At 43.8% G+C, this 22,251-nt stretch overlaps 1 protein-coding gene across 3 annotated transcripts in view; it reads right to left on the bottom strand.

Moving 5' to 3' along the window:
* The window catches only part of ARHGAP9 (Rho GTPase activating protein 9), an 89,116-nt gene that overhangs the window by 5,368 nt on the left and 61,497 nt on the right, over positions 1-22,251 (bottom strand). For all 3 annotated transcript variants that reach the window (XM_069970372.1, XM_069970373.1, XM_069970375.1), the window contains 2 exons: positions 19,541-19,675; positions 18,829-18,934 (listed from right to left, as the gene is read on the bottom strand). In XM_069970372.1, the coding sequence (XP_069826473.1) occupies positions 18,829-18,934; positions 19,541-19,675 (241 nt within the window). The remainder of the gene's footprint in view (positions 1-18,828; positions 18,935-19,540; positions 19,676-22,251) is intronic.

Below are 22,251 nucleotides of genomic sequence, written 5' to 3'. Positions count from 1 at the left end.
TTTTAAATTAATATCACCTGGGCCTTTTGGTTAATGGCTTCTCATTTCTAGAATCCCTGTGGGACTGTTGTGGGCGGCCTGCCTTAGACGTGTTTATTTTAAAAATACCCCCATCCGGCTTAGTCATCCTTCTGACAAACTTTTCAATATTTTATTGCACAGAGATAATGCCTATGAACATCAGTTAAGCATATGAATATTGTGATTCACATGTTTAGTACAATAAAAATATTGTATGGTACTGTACCTGTTTAGTGCCCTTTAAAGTGCCAGATATACATTTGTTCCCCTGAGGAAGTCTAAGAACACATAGGTACACATATTGCAAATATACTGCGGATTTTCTGCAGCAAAAGTGGCTCCAGCAGCCACCTGGATTCACTGCTTTTAGCTCATTCAGCTGCTATCTTCAACATGTGTTCCTAGCCTAAGAGCACCCAGAGCTATATTCTCACTAAGATATATGTCTGAATACTAGCAACAACATATACTGCAATGTACCCTCAGCAGATTTATACACTTTGAGGCTATGTTCACACTACGTATATGTACGGCCGTAGTTTTTACGCGGCCGGAAATGTGCGGCTGAAACTACGGCCGTGGGAAAAAATAGACATGCGGCTGAAAACATACGGTCATTTACTTGGAAATCTGGTTCAACTAAAAATAACAAATAAAATCTTTAGAAAGTGATGCAAACACCTCTGGATGCATCTGGGAAAGCAGGGAACACAGTTTACATGAATTGCTATTATCGGGGTTTGCAATCCTCTGCAGTATAGCCGATGTCTCTCATGGTTAATATATTTAATTAATAAAACACATTTTCGTTGTAATAAAGTCCCTTTCGTTGTTCAATAATTAAATTTAAACAAATCCATCATTGTGCAATTAAACATACTGTTAAAATAAATATATATATAAATAAATGTATATTTATATATATATTTATTTTTTGACAGTATATTTAATTGCACAATGATGGATTCGTTTAAATTAAATTATTGAACAACGAAACTGATTTTATTACAACAAAAATGTGTTTTATTAATTAAATATTAAGTAGTACAGGAAGCTCCATTAAGCCATTAATTCATATTCCCAGTAAATAAAAGCATTCTGTACTAATCAACAATTTACTTTAATTAAAACATCAAATGTTTCTTCTAATTATGTTATCACAATAGCATTATTAGAAGAAACATTTTGAATTATATGTGCACTCAGCTGATTGGCTGATCGGCTCAGCGCACATATAATGAGCCGGTCCGCAGCACAGTGACTTCATTGTGCTGCGGACCAGCGAAAAGGACACATCGGGGTGAGTATAAAGCTCTCCCCACCCCCTCCCCAGCACTGCACCCCAGTAAGGAAGGGGGGTCACTTAACCCCTTCCTTGCTGGGATGGGTGCAGTCTGACATCAGTCTGGCTCCCAAGGGGTTAAGGGGGATGCAATACATCCTCCCTTAACCCCTTGGGGGCCACACTGTAAGCAGCGATCTGTAAAGATGCTGCATACTGTAAGGTGCACAACACCGCTCACAATGATGGGTGTTGTGCTCCTGTTTGTGTGTTTTTTGTGTATTTCTCCCTTTTTGTTTTTCAGATATCGGTATCCTGTGGATTACGTCAGATTCCATGGACTACGTCGATGACCAGCGGTTGTTTGTTTTTTTTTTTTATAAAATGGTCAATGAGGGGTGTGGGGGTGTTTTTATTTGAATAAAAAAAAAATTTCACTTGTGTCTTGTCTTTATTTCTTTACTTTATAGGCTTAGTAGTGGAAGCCTTCTAATAGACGGAATCCATTACCAAGTCGGGGCCTAGTGTTAGCCGGTATAAAATGGCTAACACTAACCCCTCATTATTACCCCAGTACCCAATGCCACCAGGGGTACTGGGAAGAGCCGGGTGCCAGTGGTCCCGGAGCGTCAAAATTGGCGCTCCTGGACTGGGGCGGCAGCAGGCTGGTAAGATTTAGGCTGGGGAGGGCCTAAAACAATGGCTCTTCCCACCCTGGTGTTACCAGGCTGCTGTCGTTTGGTTTTTAACCTGGCTGGTTATAAAAATAGGGGGGACCCTATGCGTTTTTTTTAATTATTTATTTATTTAAAAAAAACCCGCATATATACATTTATTTATATATATATTTATTTTAACAGTATATTTAATTGCACAATGATAGATTCATTAGAATTAAATTATTGAACAACGAAAGGGACTTTATTACAAAGAAAATGTGTTTTATTAATTTAATATATTAACTATTAAAGGCATCGGCATTCGGCATTATTGCCGGCTATTTTTTAAGTACTCCGTACGGACCGCCTGTAAATCCACGGCCGTGAATTGGCACAGTTCCGGCCACAAACAATGGTCTTGTTCATTTTTTACAGGTCCGTTTATGATCGGGCCGTAGGCTCTTACGTAGTGTGCACTGTGCAGCCGTATATCGTATACTTTCCAGCGTACGCATCAACCTCAAAACTACGGGCGAATATTCGCGGCTCGCACTACGGCCGTACATATACGTAGTGTGAACATAGCCTAAGGCTATGTTCACACAACGTATATTTTCGTAAAAGTACGTCCATTGTTGCAATCAGCAACAACGGCCGTACTTTTTACGAAAATATTAGTTGCCTTGTCTTCAATGGAATCCCTGCCGCAGCGTATACACACAGTATACGCTCTGCACGGGATCTCTGGTGGCGCCGTAGAAAACTGACATGTCAGTATTCTGCGGCCGCTATTCAGTGAATAGCAGCCACAGAAAAAAACTGTCAGTGCACACTGTGGAGCGAGTGGCTCTGGCACGGATGTGCCCGCATCAGAACTCTGCGGCCCTAAAGATCATCCGGCTGGTACTTCTATACCGGCTAGGATGATCTTTTCAGAGACCGTCCGTTCCGTGACCCGGCCAGGTCATGGAACGGCCGGTCTCTTACGTTGTGTGAACATAGCCAAATAGACCAAACATTATTTCAGCCTGATAAGGCTAGATTCACATCACACTGATAAAGTACATTCTAGGTACAGTGGCAACATTCCTGCCAAATACTGTACCTGGCCAACATTCCTGTCAACCTGACAAATGTAACTGTGTAATGCATACACTTGCTATTGACTACCATTAAAAGTACATAAACTGCTCCATAAACCTAATATGTGTAATGTGTAAGTCAAATAAAAAGTGCTGTCAACATTATATTTCAATACAGTATGCACTAGATCATAATGTATCCCACCCAATATATAACTTTGTAATATGCTTCAATCACCTATCTGCCCCCCTTCCCTATCTTTTCCCCCCTCAACCCCCACCGGTAAGTGAAGTGAACTCATTGTTACCTAATGACTGTTGACCCCAGGCTTTTCTGTGGAAGCCATTTTGTGACAATGACATCATCAAGAGGGATGTTAGCCCTGTTAGGCCAGCCTTCCTTTGTCAGATGACTAAGGTTGCTCAGCTCTGGTTGGCTGAGCAAGATGTAATCCATCTAACAGTTTTACAGAGTCAATTAGACATCACAGGAGACAAAGTGCATCATGGGAAAGTCCAAACCAGGAAGTGAAGAAAAAATGAAGACACCAACTGGAGCTTCAGGGTCCTGCAAACAGCAGGAAATTCAAACGTAGACAGACACAGGAGGGATGGTAAATGTAAAAACTATCTTTTTGTTTGTTTGATTTTTTTTTATCAGCGCTGGAGTACCCCTTTAAGGCTGGGACCACACAACAATTCTGTCCGCAACACGGGTCATGTGACTACTGCTGTTTTGCTCCTTGTAGGTCCAATGCATCCCATCTAATGCAAGTAAATGGGGTTGTGCTGCAGCCACATCCCCACAGTCATAAGAAAATCAATCTCGGATGGATTTGCTGCAAGTCGCGGTTGCTGCCACCATTTTTTGTGTGCCCCATATTTCCTGTCATGACCAGAATCACCATGTAGCCTCAACTTAGGGTACGTTCACACTTACCGGATGCGCAGCTTATTTTCTGCTGCGGATCCGGAGCAGATTTCATTTAAATAGCTGAACACAGCATCAAATCTGCACCATCAAATCTGCTGCGGATCTGCTGCAGATCTGGTAGGTGTGAACGCACCCTTAAGCTTCTCTTTGACCCTTATAACTTCTTCAATATGCAAATGTATATTATGTTAGGCCACTAACAACCAACAGGATTTTGGTCATATTGCATCTGTGTTTTTGAACTGAAACCAGCTGTGGGTGCGAAGGACAGAAATCTTTTCATTATAGCCTTTCTCCAGTTCTGGTTTTCACTTTCAAACAGCAGTGCAAAATACTTACAATAGTAAATTTTGCATGGTGATTTTTGGGCCTATAAAACGACAACAATAAAACTCTCTTAACCCCTTAACGACATCGGGCGTAAACTTACGCCCTCGCGCCCTGGTACTTGGCGCATCAGGGCGTAAATTTACGCCCGATGTTTCCCCGATCGCTGCGTGTTCACACACAGCGGTCGGGGAAGATGGCCTGCTATAAATCATAGCAGGCCATCATAGCTTCTCGGCACGGGGGGTGGTTAACACCCCCCGTGCTTACGATCGCCGCTATAGGCTGATCAATTCAGATCAGCCAATAGCGGCGATCGGAACCTTTCCGGGTCATCGGCGACCCGATGACCCAGAAAAAAATGGCGGTCGGTGCTGTCCGAGGACGGCACCGACCGCCATTACTGTAAAAAGTAATGGTGATCGCCGTGCCACCGGCCCGATCGCCGTGAACGGCCGGCCGGTACCGGCCGGCCATTCACGGCGATCGGGCCGGTGGCACGGCGATCAGAGTCCCACAATATAGTAAATACCTGCCCTGGACCCCTCAGCTAGGTAGCCGAGGGGTCCAGAGCAGGTATTTGTACATTACTCACCTGTCCCGGGCTCCTGATCGGCGTCTTCCGGCTTCGCGGCGTCCTCGTCTTCGTTCGGGTCTTCGGCTTCTTCCGTGATGTCACGTTCGGCTTCTCTCGGCTATTTTCGGCTCCAGCGTCGGCTTTTTCCGTATTTTGCGCTCTGCTGCCCTCTAGCGGCTGATATGTGTAATACACTTATCAGCAGCTACAGGGATGTTCAGGATGTAGAAATTTTTTTATTTTTTTTTTTCAAATTTTTTTTTTTCTATTTTCCGCACCCTATCGCCGCTGAGTGTTGATCAGCATCGCACGAAAGTGCGCTGCTAATCAGCAACTCCTCCTTTTTGGCGTAGGGTGTTTTTTTTCTATATTCTACTGCCACAGTCTGCTAATAAGTGCCGCACATAAGTGCGGCATTTATCAGCAACTCCTTTGTTGGCGTAGGTTTTTTTTTTATACTTACTGTAAAAAAACACGTAAAAAACACTACATTACACCACACTACATTGAATAAAGTTTGAGACTACACCACTACCTACCCCATATACCAATCCCCGTATAAAGATGGCCCCCAGGGTGTTTTCGGCGTCAGAGGCATACGCTATTATTGCCTCCGACACTGAAACAGCCAGTGAGGATGAATGGGGGGATCCTTCTTTCCTCCATTCATCCTCATCATCCTCATCATCCAGTGACGTGTCTGGGGGTAGCGTAGCGTACGCTGCCCCCCAGACACGTCTTTTCCGCCAGTACCGTCCCAATAAGAGATGACGGTATGGTGTGAAATTCTACAAACTCTGTGAGAGTACCTCAGGGTACACTTACAGATTTAGGGTACATGCACACTGCGGAATGGCGAAGGATAACCCTCTACCCGTCTCTACCCGTGTCATAGACTCCATTCTATGCACGGGCGGAATCCGTCGTCCGTCCAAAGAATGAACACGTTGGACGGAGAGCGGAATCCGCCCGTGCATAGAATGGAGTCTATGACACGGATGGAGACGTGCGCCTGCATCACTCCGCCGGTGGGTGCCAGCTGTGGAATGCACGAAGGGTTATCTGTCGCGATTCCGCAGTGTGCACGTACCCTTAAAATGTATGTAGGAAGGGACACCCGAATCCAGCCCTCAGATGCCCCCTCCCCCCCCCCCATCCTCGGAGTTAGTGGGAAGATCGTCCGGGAACTGATCTTCCCACTGCTGGATAAAGGTCACCACCTGTACGGGGATAACTTTTATACCAGCGCCCCCTCTTCTGGTCCCTCGCTGCCCTGTAGCTTGCGGCACGATACGAACATATCAGAAGTAGTAATAGAGCCCTAATATTTAGCTGCCATGGAGCGGACCCAGCGCTTCTGGATATGAAGGACCCCGTACCGCACCAGGACAACATTTTCCAGGTGACGTCCCCCTCACTGGAGAACAGGAGACCCCAGAAGAAGTGCAGAGTGTGGCGTAACAGGGGGATCAGAAAGGACGCCATTTTCCAGTGTGACACCTGTCCTGATCACCCCGGCCTCTGCATACTGGAGCGCTCCAAGGCGCACCACACATCCCTGGGGTTCTACATTATCTAAATTCTGTCCCTTATTCCTATTTCAGGGGTCACGTTGGTCCAGGGATTATTCTGATCGCCAATATGGAGTCGGGAAGGAATTTTTCCCTGTGATGAGGCTACTGTCGTCTGCCTCACGAGGGGTTTTTGCCATCCTCTGGATCAACACAGGTTGAGTTTGATGGACACCTGTCATTTTCAACCTTATAAACTAATAATTGCCCTAATACCCCCAAATAAATTAGAATTGTCCCTTTTCCCCAGCTAAGTAGGTATGGCCGCCATTCCCATTAGAGGATGCTATGATGCAATTACAAAGCCTCTGTGCGGCCAGGACAGTAGAAACCCCCGACAAGTGACCCCATTCTGGAAACTACACCCGATAAGGAATCTAACAAGTGGGGCAGCGGGGATATGGCCCCCTGGTGACGGCCACATTTGGGACGTGAAAATGAAAAAAATTGTATTTTTTATTTTCTCGGCACATGTTCTACGTAAGTGCCCGTCACCAGTGGGGTCCATATGCTCACTGCACCCCTTGTTAGATTCCTTGAGGGGTGTAGTTTCCAGAATGGGGTCACTTGTCGGGGGTTTCTACTATCCTGGCAGCACAGGAGCTTTGTAATTGCGACGTGGCCTCCATCCTCCATTCCAGCCTCTAAATTGCGCTCTGTCCCTTTGGTGACTTGCCCTGTGCCCATATGGCACATTATGCCCACATGTGGGGTATTTTCGTACTCAGGGGAAACTACCCTACACGTTTTGTGTTCATTTTCTTTTTTAACCCCTTGTGGAAATGGAAAAAAATCAAGGCTAGACCAACATTTAGTGTAATTTTTGTAAAATTTTTACTCTAAATCATTAATCTTGTCATGATTTTTTCATTTTTACAAGGGGTTAAAAGATAAAAAAAAACATTTAATGTGTAGAGCAATTTCCCCTGAGTACGGAAATACCCCACATGTGGACATAAAGCGCCATGCGGGTGCAGGGTAAGCCTCCGAAGGGAAGGAGCGCCATTTGGTTTTTGAAGGCTGGATTTGGATGGAATGGATTTCGAGGGGCCATGTTGCATTCAAAAGGCCCCTGTGTTGCCAAGACAGTTGAAACCCCCCACAAGTGACCCCATTATGGAAACTGCACCCCTCAAGGAATGTAACAAGGGGTGTAGTGAGCATATGGACCCCACTGGTGACGGACACAAATGTGGAACAATGTGGCGTGAAAATGAAATATTACATTTTTTACACTATAATGTTGGTTTAGCCTTGAATTTATCATTTTCACAAAGGGTTAAAAGAGGGAAAAAAAACAAAATGTGTAGAGCAATTTCCCCCGAGTCCGTAAATACCCCACATGTGGAAATAAAGCGCCGTGCGAGTGCAGGGCAAGCCTCCGAAGGGAAGGAGCGCCATTTCGTTTTTGAAGGCTGGATTTGGATGGAATGGATTTTGAGGGGCCATGTTGCATTCAAAAGGCCTCTGTGTTGCCAAGACAGTTGAAACCCCCCACAAGTGACCCCATTATGGAAACTACACCCCTCAAGGAATGTAACAAGGGGTGTAGTGAGCATATGGACCCCACTGGTGATGAGCACAAATGTGGAACAATGTGGCGTGAAAATGAAATATTACATTTTTTACACTATAATGTTGGTTTAGCCTTGAATTTATCATTTTCACAAGGGGTTAAAAGAGAAAAAAACACACAATATGTGTAGAGCAATTTCCCCCGAGTCCGTAAATACCCCACATGTGGACATAAAGCGCCATGTGGATGCAGGGCAAGCCTCCAAAGGGAAGGAGCGCCATTTGGATTTTGGAGGTTGGATTTGGCTAGAATGGATGATGAACGCCATGTCGCATTTACAGAGCCCTCGTGCTGCCAAGACAGTGGAAACCCCCCACAAGTGACCCCATTCTGGAAACTGCACCCCTCAGGGAATCTAACAAGGGGTGCAGTGAGGATATGGACCCCTTGATGACGGGCACATTTGTGCCATGAAAGTGAAAAAATGAAATTTTTCCCTTTCACGTCACATTGTTCCACATTTGTGCCCGTCACCAGTGGGGTCCATATGCTCACTGAACCCCTTGTTAGATTCCTTGAGGGGTGTAGTTTCCAGAATGGAGTCACTTGTGGGGGGTTTCCAGTGTCTTGGCAGCACGAGGGCTCTGTAAATGCGACGTGGCCCTTGAAATCCTTTTCAGTGAAATTCAGCTTCCAAAAGCCAATTGGCGCTCCTTCCCTTTGGAGGCTCGTCCTGCGCCCCCTTGGCACTCTATCGCCACATGTGGGGTATTTCCGTACTCGGGAGAAACTGCGCTACACATTTTTTGTCTTTGTTTGCCTCTTATCCCTTTAAGAAAATAAAAAATTGAAGGCTAGAACAACGTTTTAGTGTAAAAAATAAATTTTTCTTTTTTCACGCCATATTGTTCGGAAAATCTGTGAAGCACCTATGGGGTCCAGATGCTCACCGCACCCCTTGTTACATTCCTTGAGGGGTGTAGTTTTCTAAATGGTGTCCCTTTAGGGGTGTTTTTTAGGTTTTGGCACCCCAGAGCCTCTGCCAACCTGAAGTGGTATAGTCAGAAATGACCAAATATAACGGAGGCGTTGAAATTCACTAGGCGCTCCTTTATATCTGAGGCTTGTGGTTGCGTCAAATAGCGCAATAGGGTCACATATGGGGTATTTCTATAAACTGCAGAAACGGGACAATAATTATTGGGGTGCATTTCTCTGGTAATAGGTTTATAATTATGAAAAATATTGGATTACAATAAAATCTCTGCACAGAAAATTAAAATTTTCAAATTCCTTACACACTTAGCTTTTATTTCTGTGACTCCCCTAAAGGGTTAAAACACTTTCTGGATATGCTTTTGCAGAGTTTGGGGGGTGCAGTTTCTGAAATGGGGTGCTTTGTGGGGCTTTCTAACATACAGGCCCCTCAAATACACTTTAAACCTGAACAGGTCCCTAAAAATATCTGATTTTGAAATTTTACTGAAAATTTGGAAATTTGCTGCTAATGTTTTAAGCTTCCTATTGTCTAAAAAAAATGAAAGATAGTTTAATAAATGCCGCCAACATAAAGTAGACATGTTGCTAATGCTATTAAATATATAATTTATGTGGTATAACCACTTTCTGTATACGCAAAAAAGTTTCAAAGTTGGAAAAATGCATTTTTTCACATTTTTTCACATTATTTGGGTTTTTTTCATAAAGATTTGTTATGAGTATCGACTCCAATTTACCAGAAATGTAAAGTACAATATGTCACGAGAAAACAATCTCAGAATCAGCCGGATAGGTAAAAGCATCCCGAAGTTATTAATGAATAAAGTGACACTGGTCATATTCATAAAATTTGTCTCTGTCATTAAGGCCATTTCAGTCTCTGTCCTTAAGGGGTTAAGGGTAGCTTCACACGTACCGTATCGCTGCGCTTTTAACGGTGCATTTTTGGTGCGATTTTTACATGTGAGTTTTGATTTTCACATGAAAATCATGTGAAAATCAAAACGCGCATGTAAAAAACGAAGCAAAAACGCAGCGTTAAAGACGCACCGTTAAAAACGCAGCGATACGGTACGTGTGAAGCTACCCTAAAACTGTCTTAATACTGCCAGAAGTTTTTACAGTTTTTTGGCATTTTTTCTGACATTATTTTTTTTTCTTTTATTTAGTGTGGGGGGGGGGGGGGTTATTTGCCACTGTATCCATTGCATTTTTTCCCCATTACAAGTCATGTAATTCAAAGGTTTCTATTGAAGAATTTGGGTCACCAACATGGAAGAAAAATCAGTAACAAGCACAGTAGATCTGTAATTTTTTTCTACTGCATTTCTATTGGCTTTTTTTTTTGTCAAAAAGCTAAATGTGAATTCAGCCAATAATAGCAAATACTAATCTAAATGGCATGTAAAAGTGGCTTTACATAGTATCTGGCCAGCTATTGACTTCATACAGTATTATGGCATATTATTCTTAATACTATCATGTCAGGCAGCCTCCCCCCGTGCACCAAATAATAGTATACAGGGAACGTGACCCTACTCGGCAGCCTTGTGACCCTACTCGGCAGCTCCTTACTGCTACCATTCTACACATATGTAAATAAAAACCTATACATTTATTTTAATAAAGTTATATTACAAAGTAATATAACTTTACTAAAGCTTTGTATTAGCAAAAAAACTATTTTTTTTTTCAGTCTCCAGAGTACCCCCCAAAACAAGTAAAAACAAATTCAGCACATGTATCCAATATTAAGAATGGCTCTTTCTATGTGAACACTACCTTGAAAACTCTACAGAAACACTCCATGAGAATTAAAGGAGTAAGAAATGTTATGAAACACAGTGAAGATAGATTACACAGCGAGTGACACACACCTCAGAGACTTAGCAATTCCCAGTTTCCTGCTTTCTTGCTCACTCGCTGGACTAGAGACAACAGGGCTGGATTAGCTGGTTACTCAACTTTCTCCTTCTAAAATCAGCAGTGCCAAAATGTGATGCAGCAGCATAGTGCTGGAGGCTGGAGCCATTTCTAACAATCTTCATACAGAGCCAGAAACATATACACTACCGTTCAAAAGTTTGGGGTCACATTGAGATGTCCTTATTTTTGAAGGAAAAGCACTGTACTTTTCAATGAAGATAACTTTAAACTAGTCCTAACTTTAAATAAATACACTCTATACATTGCTAATGTGGTAAATGACTATTCTAGCTGCAAATGTCTTGTTTTTGGTGCAATATCTACATAGGTGTATAGAGGCCCATTTCCAGCAACTACCACTCCAGTGTTCTAATGGTACAATGTGTTTGCTCACTGGCTCAAAAGGCTAATTGATGATTAGAAAACCCTTGTGCAATCATGTTCACACATCTGAAAACAGTCTAGCTCGTTACAGAATCTACAAAACTGACCTTCCTTTGAGCAGATTGTGTTTCTGGAGCATCACATTTGTGGGGTCAATTAAACGCTCAAAATGGCCAGAAAAAGAGAACTTTCAACTGAAACTCGACAGTCTATTCTTGTTCTTAGAAATTAAGGCTATTCCATGCGAGAAATTGCTTAGAAATTGAAGATTTCCTACAACGGTGTGTACTACTCCCTTCAGAGGACAGCACAAACAGGTTCTAACCAGAGTAGAAAAAGAAGTGGGAGGCCGCGTTGCACAACTAAGCAAGAAGATAAGCACATTAGAGTCTCTAGTTTGAGAAATAGACCCCTCACAGGTCCCCAACTGGCATCTTTATTAAATAGTACCCGCAAAACACCAGTGTCAACATCTACAGTGAAGAGGTGGCTGCGGGATTTTGGGCTTCAGGGCAGAGTGGCAAAGAAAAAGCCATATCTGAGACTGGCCAATAAAAGAAAAAGATTAAGATGGGCAAAAGAACACAGACATTGGACAGAGGAAGACTGGAAAAAAGTGTTGTGGACGGATGAATCCAAGTTTGAGGTGTTTGGATCACAAAGAAGAACGTTTGTGAGACGCAGAACAAATGAAAAGATGCTGGAAGAATGCCTGACGCCATCTGTTAAGCATGGTGGAGGTAATGTGATGGTCTGGGGTTGCTTTGGTGCTGGTAAGGTGGGAGATTTGTACAGGGTAAAAGGGATTCTGAATAAGGAAGGCTATCACTCAATTTTGCATGCCATACCCAGTGGACAGAGCTTGATTGGAGCCAATTTTATCCTACAACAGGAACATGACCCTGAACACACCTCCAAATTGTGCAAGAACTATTTACAGCAGAAGCAGGCAGCTGGTATTCTATCGGTAATGGAGTGGCCAGTGCAGTCACCAGATCTGAACCCCATTGAGCTGTTGTGGGAGCAGCTTGACCGTATGGTACGCCAGAAGTGCCCATCCAACCAATCCAACTTGTGGGAGCTGCTTCTAGAAGCGTGGGGTGCAACTCTCCAGCTTACCTCAACAGATTAATACCTAGAATGCCAAAGGTGTGCAATGCTGTATTTGCTGCAAAAGGAGGATTCTTTGACGAAAGCAAAGTTTGATGTAAAAACAATGTTATTTCAAAAACAAATCATTATTTCTTACCTTGTCAATGTCTTGACTCTATTTTCTTTTCGTTTCACAACGTATGGTGGTGAATAAGTGTGACTTTTCATGGAAAACACAAAATTGTTTGGGTGACCCCAAACTTTTGAACGGTAGTGTATATATACACTCACCGGCCACCAGGGGCGGGCTGGGCCGGGGGGCAAGGGGGCATGTGCCCCCCGGGCTGGTCTTCCCCACCAATAAGTGTGCCGCGACCCGTGGCCGACCCTCTGCTATAATTGAGACTGAGAGAATAGCGCGGCCGGCCGCCGCGCTATTCCCTCAGTCTCTTTCATTCTGCCTGTTCCCCTTCAGTAGCCGCAGACGTGCCGCGCGCAGGCACGTCTGCAGGCACCTACATCAGGTCCCCAGCGGTGACGTCACTTCCCTGACGCGCCGCTGAGGACCTGAGAGCAGAGAGAGGAGCTGCCGCGCTGCAGCAGCAGGGAGAAGCTGCTGCAGACTGAAGATCCGGGCCGAGGAGAGGTGAGTTGTTTTTCTTATTTTTTTTAACCCCTTCAGGGAGGATGCACAGGGGGGCTATTCTATAAGGGGGGATGCTTAGGGGGGCTATTCTATGAGGGTGGATGCACAGGGGGGCTATTCTATGAGGGGGGAATGCACAGGGGTGCTATTCTATTAGGGGGGATGCACAGGGGGGCTATTCTATTAGGGGGGATGCACAGGGGGGCTATTCTATTAGGGGGGATGCACAGGGGGGCTATTCTATTAGGGGGGATGCACAGGGGGGCTATTCTATTAGGGGGGATGCACAGGGGGGCTATTCTATTAGGGGGGATGCACAGGGGGGCTATTCTATGAGGGGGGATGCACAGGGGGGCTATTCTATTAGGGGGGATGCACAGGGGGGCTATTCTATATGGGGGGATGCACAGGGGGGCTATTCTATTAGGGGGGATGCACAGGGGGGCTATTCTATGAGGGGGGGATGCACAGGGGGCTATTCTATTAGGGGGGATGCACAGGGGGGCTATTCTATTAGGGGGGATGCACAGGGGGGCTATTCTATATGGGGGGATGCACAGGGGGGCTATTCTATTAGGTGGGATGCACAGGGGGGCTATTCTATTAGGGGGGATGCACAGGGGGGCTATTCTATTAGGGGGGAATGCACAGGGGGGCTATTCTATTAGAGGGGATGCACAGGGGGGCTATTCTATTAGGGGGGATGCACAGGGGGGCTGTTCTATGAGGGGGGATGCACAGGGGGGCTATTCTATTAGGGGGATGCACAGGGGGGCTATTCTATATGGGGGGATGCACAGGGGGGCTATTCTATTAGGGGGGATGCACAGGGGGGCTATTCTATTAGGGGGGATGCACAGGGGGGCTATTCTATTAGGGGGATGCACAGGGGGGCTATTCTATTGGGGGGATGGACAGGGGGGCTATTCTATGAGGGGGGATGCTTAGGGGGGCTGTTCTATGAGGGGGGATGCACAGGGGGGCTATTCTATGAGGGAGGATGCACAGGGGGGCTATTCTATAAGGGGGGGTGCACAGGGGGGCTTTTCTATAAGGGGGGATGCACGGGGGCTATTCTATAAGGGTGATGCACAGGGGGGCTATTCTATAAGGGGGATGCACAGGGGGGCTTTTCTATAAGGGAGAATGCACAGGGGGGCTATTTTATAAGGGAGAATGAACCGGGGGGCTATTCTATAAGGGGGATGCACAGGGGGCTATTCTATGAGGGAGAATGCACAGGGGGGGGGCTATTCTATATGGGGGATGCACAGAGGAGCTTTTCTATATGGAGAGATGTGCACTGGGGGGGGGGCTATTCTATATGGAGGGATGTACAGCAGGGGGGCTATTCTATATGGGGGATGTACAGCAGGGGGGCTTTTCTATATGGAGAGATGTGCAGCGGGGGGGGGGCATTCTATATGGAGGGATGTACAAATGAGGATGTTGCTGGAGCAAGAAGCCTAAAATGTCTGTCTGGCAGATCCCGGAGAGGAGTCCTGGCCAGAGAAGCCTTCATGATGGCCGGAGCCAGATGGAGAAGAAAAAGAAAAGTGGACGTCTCTTCATGCAGAGAAGACGCCTACTGTGAGTCACTGAATGTAACTGCACTATAATCATTTATAAGGTCTTATAACTTATCAGGGGTGTCAAACTCCGTCCCTCCAGGTTTTGCAAAACTACAATTCCCGTCATGCTTTATCTGTCCAGTCATGATGGGATTTGTAGTGTTGTAACAACTGGAGGGACGGAATTTGACAAGTGTGCTCTATTGTCTGTGTTCTTATACCTGAGATAGATAGGAGATAGATAGATAGATAGGGGATAGATAGGAGATAGATAGATAGATAGATAGATAGATAGATAGATAGATAGGAGATAGATAGATAGATAGATAGATAGATAGATAGATAGATAGATAGATAGATAGGAGATAGATAGATAGATAGATAGGAGATAGATAGATAGATAGATAGATAGATAGATAGATAGGAGATAGATAGATAGATAGTAGGAAGTGGCTCTCCTATCTAGCAGCTCATTCTGTATCTTCGATTACACATGATATCTTGACCAGCAGACACATTTTAATAATGAGAACCTTCTATGGCAGGGGTCTCAAACTCGCGGCCCTCCAGCTGTTGCAAAACTACAATTCTCATCATGCCTGGGACAGCCAAAGCAAAGCTTTGGCTGTCCCAGGCATGATGGGAATTGTAGTTTTGCAACAGCTGGAGGGCCGCGAGTTTGTGACCCATGTTCTATGTGGATGATCCTGGTATTTGTACGGTGGATGTTAGTTAGTAATGGCGGCGGTGGTGAAGGGGTTGTGATATTTGTTTCTTTTATACTGGTATTATTGGTCTGGGTATACTGGATCTCAGTTATGGTTTGGTGGTATTAGTTAGTATAGGGTGGTAATGGTTGTGGTCACAGTGATAATATATGTTTCTTATATACTGGTGTATTGGATTTGGTCAGTAATGGTATATAACGGTATCAGTTCTGTTCTGGGGTCACATCCACACACTGAGCCCCCACAGAACTATGTATTCTGATCTCCCACAAAGCCTCCAGTATACAATACACCAAGAATCCTCCAAGTACAACAGCTGCAAACACTACAACTTCCAGCATTTACTGACAGTCTGCAGCCCTCAGGATATGCTGGGAGTTGTAGTACCTCCTCTGATAACAGCTGGTGCTGCAGAGATTCAGGGCTGATGGTTGTAACATGATAAGAGAACCAGAAGGGCAATGTAAAGGATTACAGCACTGACCCTGGTGCATTCACACAGACAGATTTAGCTGACAGATTTTTGAAGCCAAAGCCAGGAATGGAGTTGAAAAGAGGAGAAATCTCAGTTTTTCCTTTATTACCTGTTCTCTGCTTATAGTCTGTTCCTGGCTTTGGCTTCAAACATCTGTCAGATAAATCTCTCTGTGTAAAGGCACCCTAAGGTACTATGCTGTGCACCTGAGCTAGGTTCCCTTTAATCCAATAGATATATATCCTGGGATAGCTCTCATTATATACTATATAGCATGTGAGAGACCACTAGGTTTAAAGAAGTACTCAGGGGCTTGAGACATTCCATCCGGAGGTGAGACAATTACAAGGGCTTTTCGTGGCTGGGAACACTGGCCACAATACTATAATTCTGTGGCGCATGTGGTATCTTCCTTTCCCGCACTTATTTGGGGAGGGTAATACCAGGTAAGGGCCAGAGTGGTCCTTGAAGGATGGGCCGCTAGCCTGCCAATCAAGGGCCAGTGCCGTGTGCTTGCCCCCCAGGCTAAAATCTGCCAGCCAGCCCCTGCCGGCCACTTTATTAGGTACACCATGCTAGCAACGGGTTGGACCCCCTTTTGCCTTCAGAACTGCCTCAATTCTTCGTGGCATAGATTCAACAAGGTGCTGGAAGCATTCCTCAGAGATTTTGGTCCATATTGACATGATGGCATCACACAGTTGCCGCAGATTTGTCGGCTGCACATCCATGATGCGAATCTCCCGTTCCACCATATCCCAAAGATGCTCTATTGGATTGAGATCTGGTGACTGTGGAGGCCATTTGAGTACAGTGAACTCATTGTAATGTTCAAGCAGAAATCGAGACTCATCAGACCAGGCAACGTTTTTCCAATCTTCTACTGTCCAATTTCGATGAGCTTGTGCAAATTGTAGCCTCAGTTTCCTGTTCTTAGCTGAAAGGAGTGGCACCCGGTGTGGTCTTCTGCTGCTGTAGCCCATCTGCCTCAAAGTTCGACGTACTGTGCATTCAGAGATGCTCTTCTGCCTACCTTGTTTGTAACGGTTAGCTATTTGAGTCACTGTTGCCTTTCTATCAGCTCGAACCAGTCTGCCCATTCTTCTCTGACCTCTGGCATCAACAAGGCATTTCCGCCCACCGAACTGCCGCTGCTGTAAAGTCATCTGTACACCATTACAGCTAGAGATGAGCGAATCTTTCGGACTTTTGGTCCAAAAGCAATTCGCTCAATCGTGATGCCTGTGATCCTGGGTGCATAGTTGCGATCCCGGGAATATGCGGCCAGGATATACCAGGGAATCGATCTGGAATTCCCTGGAATATCCTGGCTGCATATTCCCGGGATCGCAGCTATGCACCTGGGATCACAGGCATCACGATCAAGCGCAGATGCTGTCGGACCAAAGTCCGACGGTCCGCGCACCTCTAATTACAGCTTTATATGACACCAGTAGATAGAGACAATAGCAACTCCCTGTGGAATGACTTCTCACAGCTCACAGGGTACGCTCAGTTATGCTTCACATTCATCCCAAGGGAACAGACTGTTCATTGTCGTCTATGTCCACGAGCCTTGCTGTAAAGCATGTCACTAGATGCTGTGAAAAACAGCTCTGGCAAGATGGCAGCCCCCATCACAACGTACAAGAAGTGAAATAAAACAATTCACAGTCAGAAAATAGAAATTAAAATAAAAGAATCTTGGTGATGAATTTCCTTTAATGTTAGCATCTGAGTGTAATAATGTCTATGTCAATTTTTGGCCCATTTATTTGGGCTCAATACACCCACATAACTAGGGTTCCATTAGGAAGCATTTAGCGCTGAAAGACAACTTGTCTCTCAAGCATCAAATTGTTCACCTGCTGCAAAAATGCTGACACCCCACTCCTTGTCTTTAAGCCACGGCTATACACTGTGAATGGGGCTGGATGCAGACTGCTTCATTGTGTAGTGGTAGTGCTGGGTAACTGCAGCTCAGAACTCACTGAAATGATTGAGAAATTAACTACAGTAACCAGCATGGCTACTACATAATGTACAGCGCTGTCTGCTTCTGCTCTCTATGTATGTGTATGTAATCATCTGATCGGTAAAGGTGCTGATGTTGGCACCCCAACGATATGATATTGATGGCATATCCTGAAAAAAAAAATCTTGCTTTGGCAAGTGCCGACTAAGCAGGCAGTTCCTGTGGGAAGTCTACGTCTTCCGTGACACTCCTCCCTGGATGCTGGGAAAAAATGGATCCAGTCCTGGGAAACTGGGAGAAGTTTTCCAGAACTGGATCTATCTTGGCAAGGAGCGGAGTAGACGTCAAAGCTCGCAGTCTGATGAGCAGAATGCAGATAGGAGCTAAGCGATTCACTTCATTACTAATGTAAATTCGCTCATCTCTAATGGCAACCAATCCAATTTTTTTTTCTATTTTACAGCTTCTATGAAAAACCTCTACATTTTGTCTGCACTTAAATATTTAAGTCTTATAAGTCACAGAAAAAGTCTGATCCTTCTCCCTTTAACTAACATTTTTTGCTTCCTACTCAATTGACTGTTCAGTTTCTCATAGTTATCTACATAAAAGCGGAAATTGTAGAGAAAGCCTTATAATATAGCAAAAATGTTATCTACACAATAGGATGTTGTATGAATTACTTTAGTGCCATCTACAGGCTTACTGCAGAAACAAATACATTTCATAACTGTGTCGGAGGCTCTATGCAGGAAAACCCATGGCAGAATCCATTAAAATAACTGGACAAAAAGTATGCAGTCAACACTATTTTTTGTCCCGGTAAAATCCAGTAAAACAGTTCTGGGGCAGTGGTATCAATAATTCCCACCATGACTAAACAGCCAAAGCTTTAGCTCTCCAGGCATGATGGAAATTGTAGTTTTGCAACAGCTGGAGAGCCACAGGTTTAGCGCCAGTGTATGGGGCTCTACCTACCTTATGCAAGGTGATGTATGGGGAGATACATATATTTTCTATTTTTGCTGAGTCTTAGATATTGTGTTGTTCCACCCCTTTTTACCTGTTCAGGTGACATATTATATAGTTCAAGGTGTCATGATTTGGTTCCGGGAGATTTCTTACTAGTTCTTGCAAGATTTGCACTTTCTCATCAACATCAGGAATTTCTGTTCAGAGAAACAAATATTAAATATTTATTGATTTTCCCTTACTTTTTAGTAACTGATGGGGGACTTAACTCATGAACTTGGCTAATGTAACAGCTAACGAAATGCATCGCTTAACTAGCATCATCATTGCTAGACCTTGGTCACTGGGGGTCCCAAAGGTCAGAATCCCACCAATTATAAAGTGATGGCAAATTGTAGCAATATGGTATTAGTAAAGATAGGAAAACCCATTAATTCCCTCTCAACATTGTGCCATGGATTGCTATGGATGAACACTCATACAGTCCCCACCAACAGACCAGCTCAACTATATCTGGTCCTAAAGCCTGGACATAACATGCACACTGGTACAATCCCTAGGCATAGAGGCAGAGACATAGTCAAGTTATCTTTTCAATATGCAGCAACCTACTCAAATAATAATTTTTCAGGTACGGTTTACTCAGTGTACCCAGAATGTAGTAGCATTCTATAGAGTCTTTTTTTTTCTTTTACATGCAGTATTTGTTTATAATAATGCAAAAAAATCAAATAAAGCAAAAATAAAGCATTATTATAGGTTTATTTTACAGGTTTTGCCCAAATGCTATAAAATCTACTTACGAACAGCTGCTATAAATTCATCAAAAAAGCTGAATGGGATGATAGGTTCTGGAAGTTCACGCAAAAACATTTTCATAGCCCCTGTGATGACGTGAATGTCTTCCCACTCAGGGCTATTCAGATCCAGCTTCTCCTCTGCATAATCCAAAAGTATAATTATTATAATAGACTTAACCCTCTTACCGTGTCAAAGACATCTCACCATCCTATAGGTTTGCCCAGGAACAGAAGTGTTCCAAAATTCATTACATTCTATATACAGTAGAAACGCTGCAAAAAATTATATCATTTTCCTTATTTGAGAACAGGAACTAAGCCACAGTAACCAGGCCCTGCCACTACACAGTGAATGGAGTCAGACTACTCTGACGGTGGCTTCTCTCTGTGAGAAATAAGGGGTCTCCAATGATATAATCTGTGAGCGGTGGGTACGGCCAACAAAAATATAAAGTGTAAGGGGACGTTTACACAAACAAACATATTGAGAGTGCTCTCTACCCAAACTGGCAAGACAAGGTGACCTTCTGCCCCTACTTATCTTTTCCTGTATTTTCCTTTGACAGCTACCTAGGGGAGCCAAAGTTTCGCAGTGAAATCCGATATGATGCTGATTGTTATTAAAGTCTAAGGCACTCCATTCTTGCAGCATAATGGAGTCCATAGCCTTGTAAAACCTAAGTAATTGTGCTGCTGGTATAGTAAAGAAAACAATAAAGTAGCCATGTTTTCCTGCCTGCACTCCCCCAATGCCCTCAGGCGTCGGCTCTGGTCAATTGCTCAGTAATAGCCCACTCAGCCAATCACTGGGATAAGTGGGCCATCACCAAGCGGGGGACTGGAGCCGGCACCAGAAGGCATCAGGGGAACACAGACAGGTAAGTATGGCTGCTTTATCTTTTTTTTTTTTTACTATACCAGCAGCACAATTACTTAGGTTTTACAAGGCTATAGACTCCTTCCTCAAAGCAGAAAGAAAATACGCTGTGAGAATGGAGGGCCATAAAAGACTTTAAAAGTAATCAGTATCACGCCAGATTTTAATGTGAAACTCTCAGAGTGAAATCTGCTGTGATACAGTACTGGTGAATGGGCCCTTATGGTGTGTTTACACAGAGAGATTTATCTGACAGATTTTGGAAGCCAAAGCCAGGAATGGATTTGAAAAGAGGAGAAATCTCAGGCTTTTCTTTATGACCCATTCTCTGTTTATAGTCTGTTCCTGGCTGTGGCTTCAAAGATCTGTCAGATAAATCTATCTGTGTAAACGCAGCATTAGTTTTTTGGTTTTTCATCAAGGAGAAGGCATACGTAACACCATCATTACATATTTCTGATGTACTGTATAACTAGTGATTGATTTCTATTCACTATACAACCGATTTAGTTATAATGTGCCCCTTCAATCATCTACTCAAGCACCAAGCATAATAATAAAAAAAATTGTAATAAATATTTGATTTGTATATATACTGTAATAAGGATATACATTTTAAGCAAATAGTCAAGACGTAATAGTATACAAAACAGACATTGTTAGAAGCTGGAAAAGACATTTTACTACAAAACAAATATAACATTAATACTTAAACAACCAACCACATCAAATGTCTGAACAAAGAATGAGATCTATCTATAATACAACTATATTGTATTACTCAAAGAGTTAAAGAGGCATTTTTACTTGAAGCTTATGTTCCGTTAAGGATTTTAATGAGGAACAAGAAGTACAGTGGTACCTTGGTTCAAGAGTAACTTGGATTGAGAGTGTTTTGCAAGAAGAGCTCACAGATTAAAAAGAGAGAGAGTGGGGGAGGGCCATAGTTTTCATAACATGGTCTACAGCCCTGTACTTTGACCCAGGAAGTCTACCTCACTTTCCAAATCATAGCAGATCCACTTACCCGAAGAAAGAGTGCTGCATCTATATGCCCACATATGCCCTGCTCATTCCTTCATGCTCCCTGCAGTCTCTGTCAGCCCTTGTTTCCCATCCTCTCCATTCCTGCTATAATCTGCCTGCACTCACACTCAGCTATCCACACTGCTGCTATAATGTGCCTCCACTTACACTCAGCTATCCACACTGCTGCTATAATATGCCTCCACTTACACTCAGCTATACACACTGCTGCTTTAATGTGTCTACACTCACACTCAGCAATTTACACTGCAGGATGGAAAAGTTTCTGTCACTGTCCTCCTGTACAGCTCTGTGATTCTCACTTCCTGATTGGTCCATGCTAAACTAACCCCCCCCTTCCCCATTGCTGTCATGTGACTTTACAGACCTCTGACAGCAGCCCTGCTTCTCTATTCTAGCCTGTTGTACTATGCTACTGCATTATGGGGATCTGCAGCTCCATTTTGTATCTACAAACTGCTGCAGTTTTTTCAGGTTTATGCCCTTACTATACATTATACTCCACATGCTGAGTGCTATACTGTACAGTAACTTATAATATAACATTCAGCTGTTTCTAAATTTTCATTCCATTTGTATTACAAGTTATTCAGAATAAAAAAATATTATTTTTGGGGCGGGGAACCAATTTCTGCATTTCAATGATTTCTTATGGAAAAATTTGCTTATTTGGTCCCAGAACAAATTATGCTCGTAATCCAAGGCTCCATTGTATAGTGAAATACCCATTTAGAAATTAATCCCAAGCCTGGTTATGAAAAGTGTAATGTGGTAAGGAGATCTATGGTGC

The sequence above is a fragment of the Dendropsophus ebraccatus genome, chromosome 5, assembly GCF_027789765.1.
Source record: "Dendropsophus ebraccatus isolate aDenEbr1 chromosome 5, aDenEbr1.pat, whole genome shotgun sequence".
Taxonomy (NCBI): domain Eukaryota; kingdom Metazoa; phylum Chordata; class Amphibia; order Anura; family Hylidae; genus Dendropsophus; species Dendropsophus ebraccatus.
Note: the sequence above shows the minus strand (reverse complement) of the source record. Positions and strands in the feature narration are given on the sequence as shown.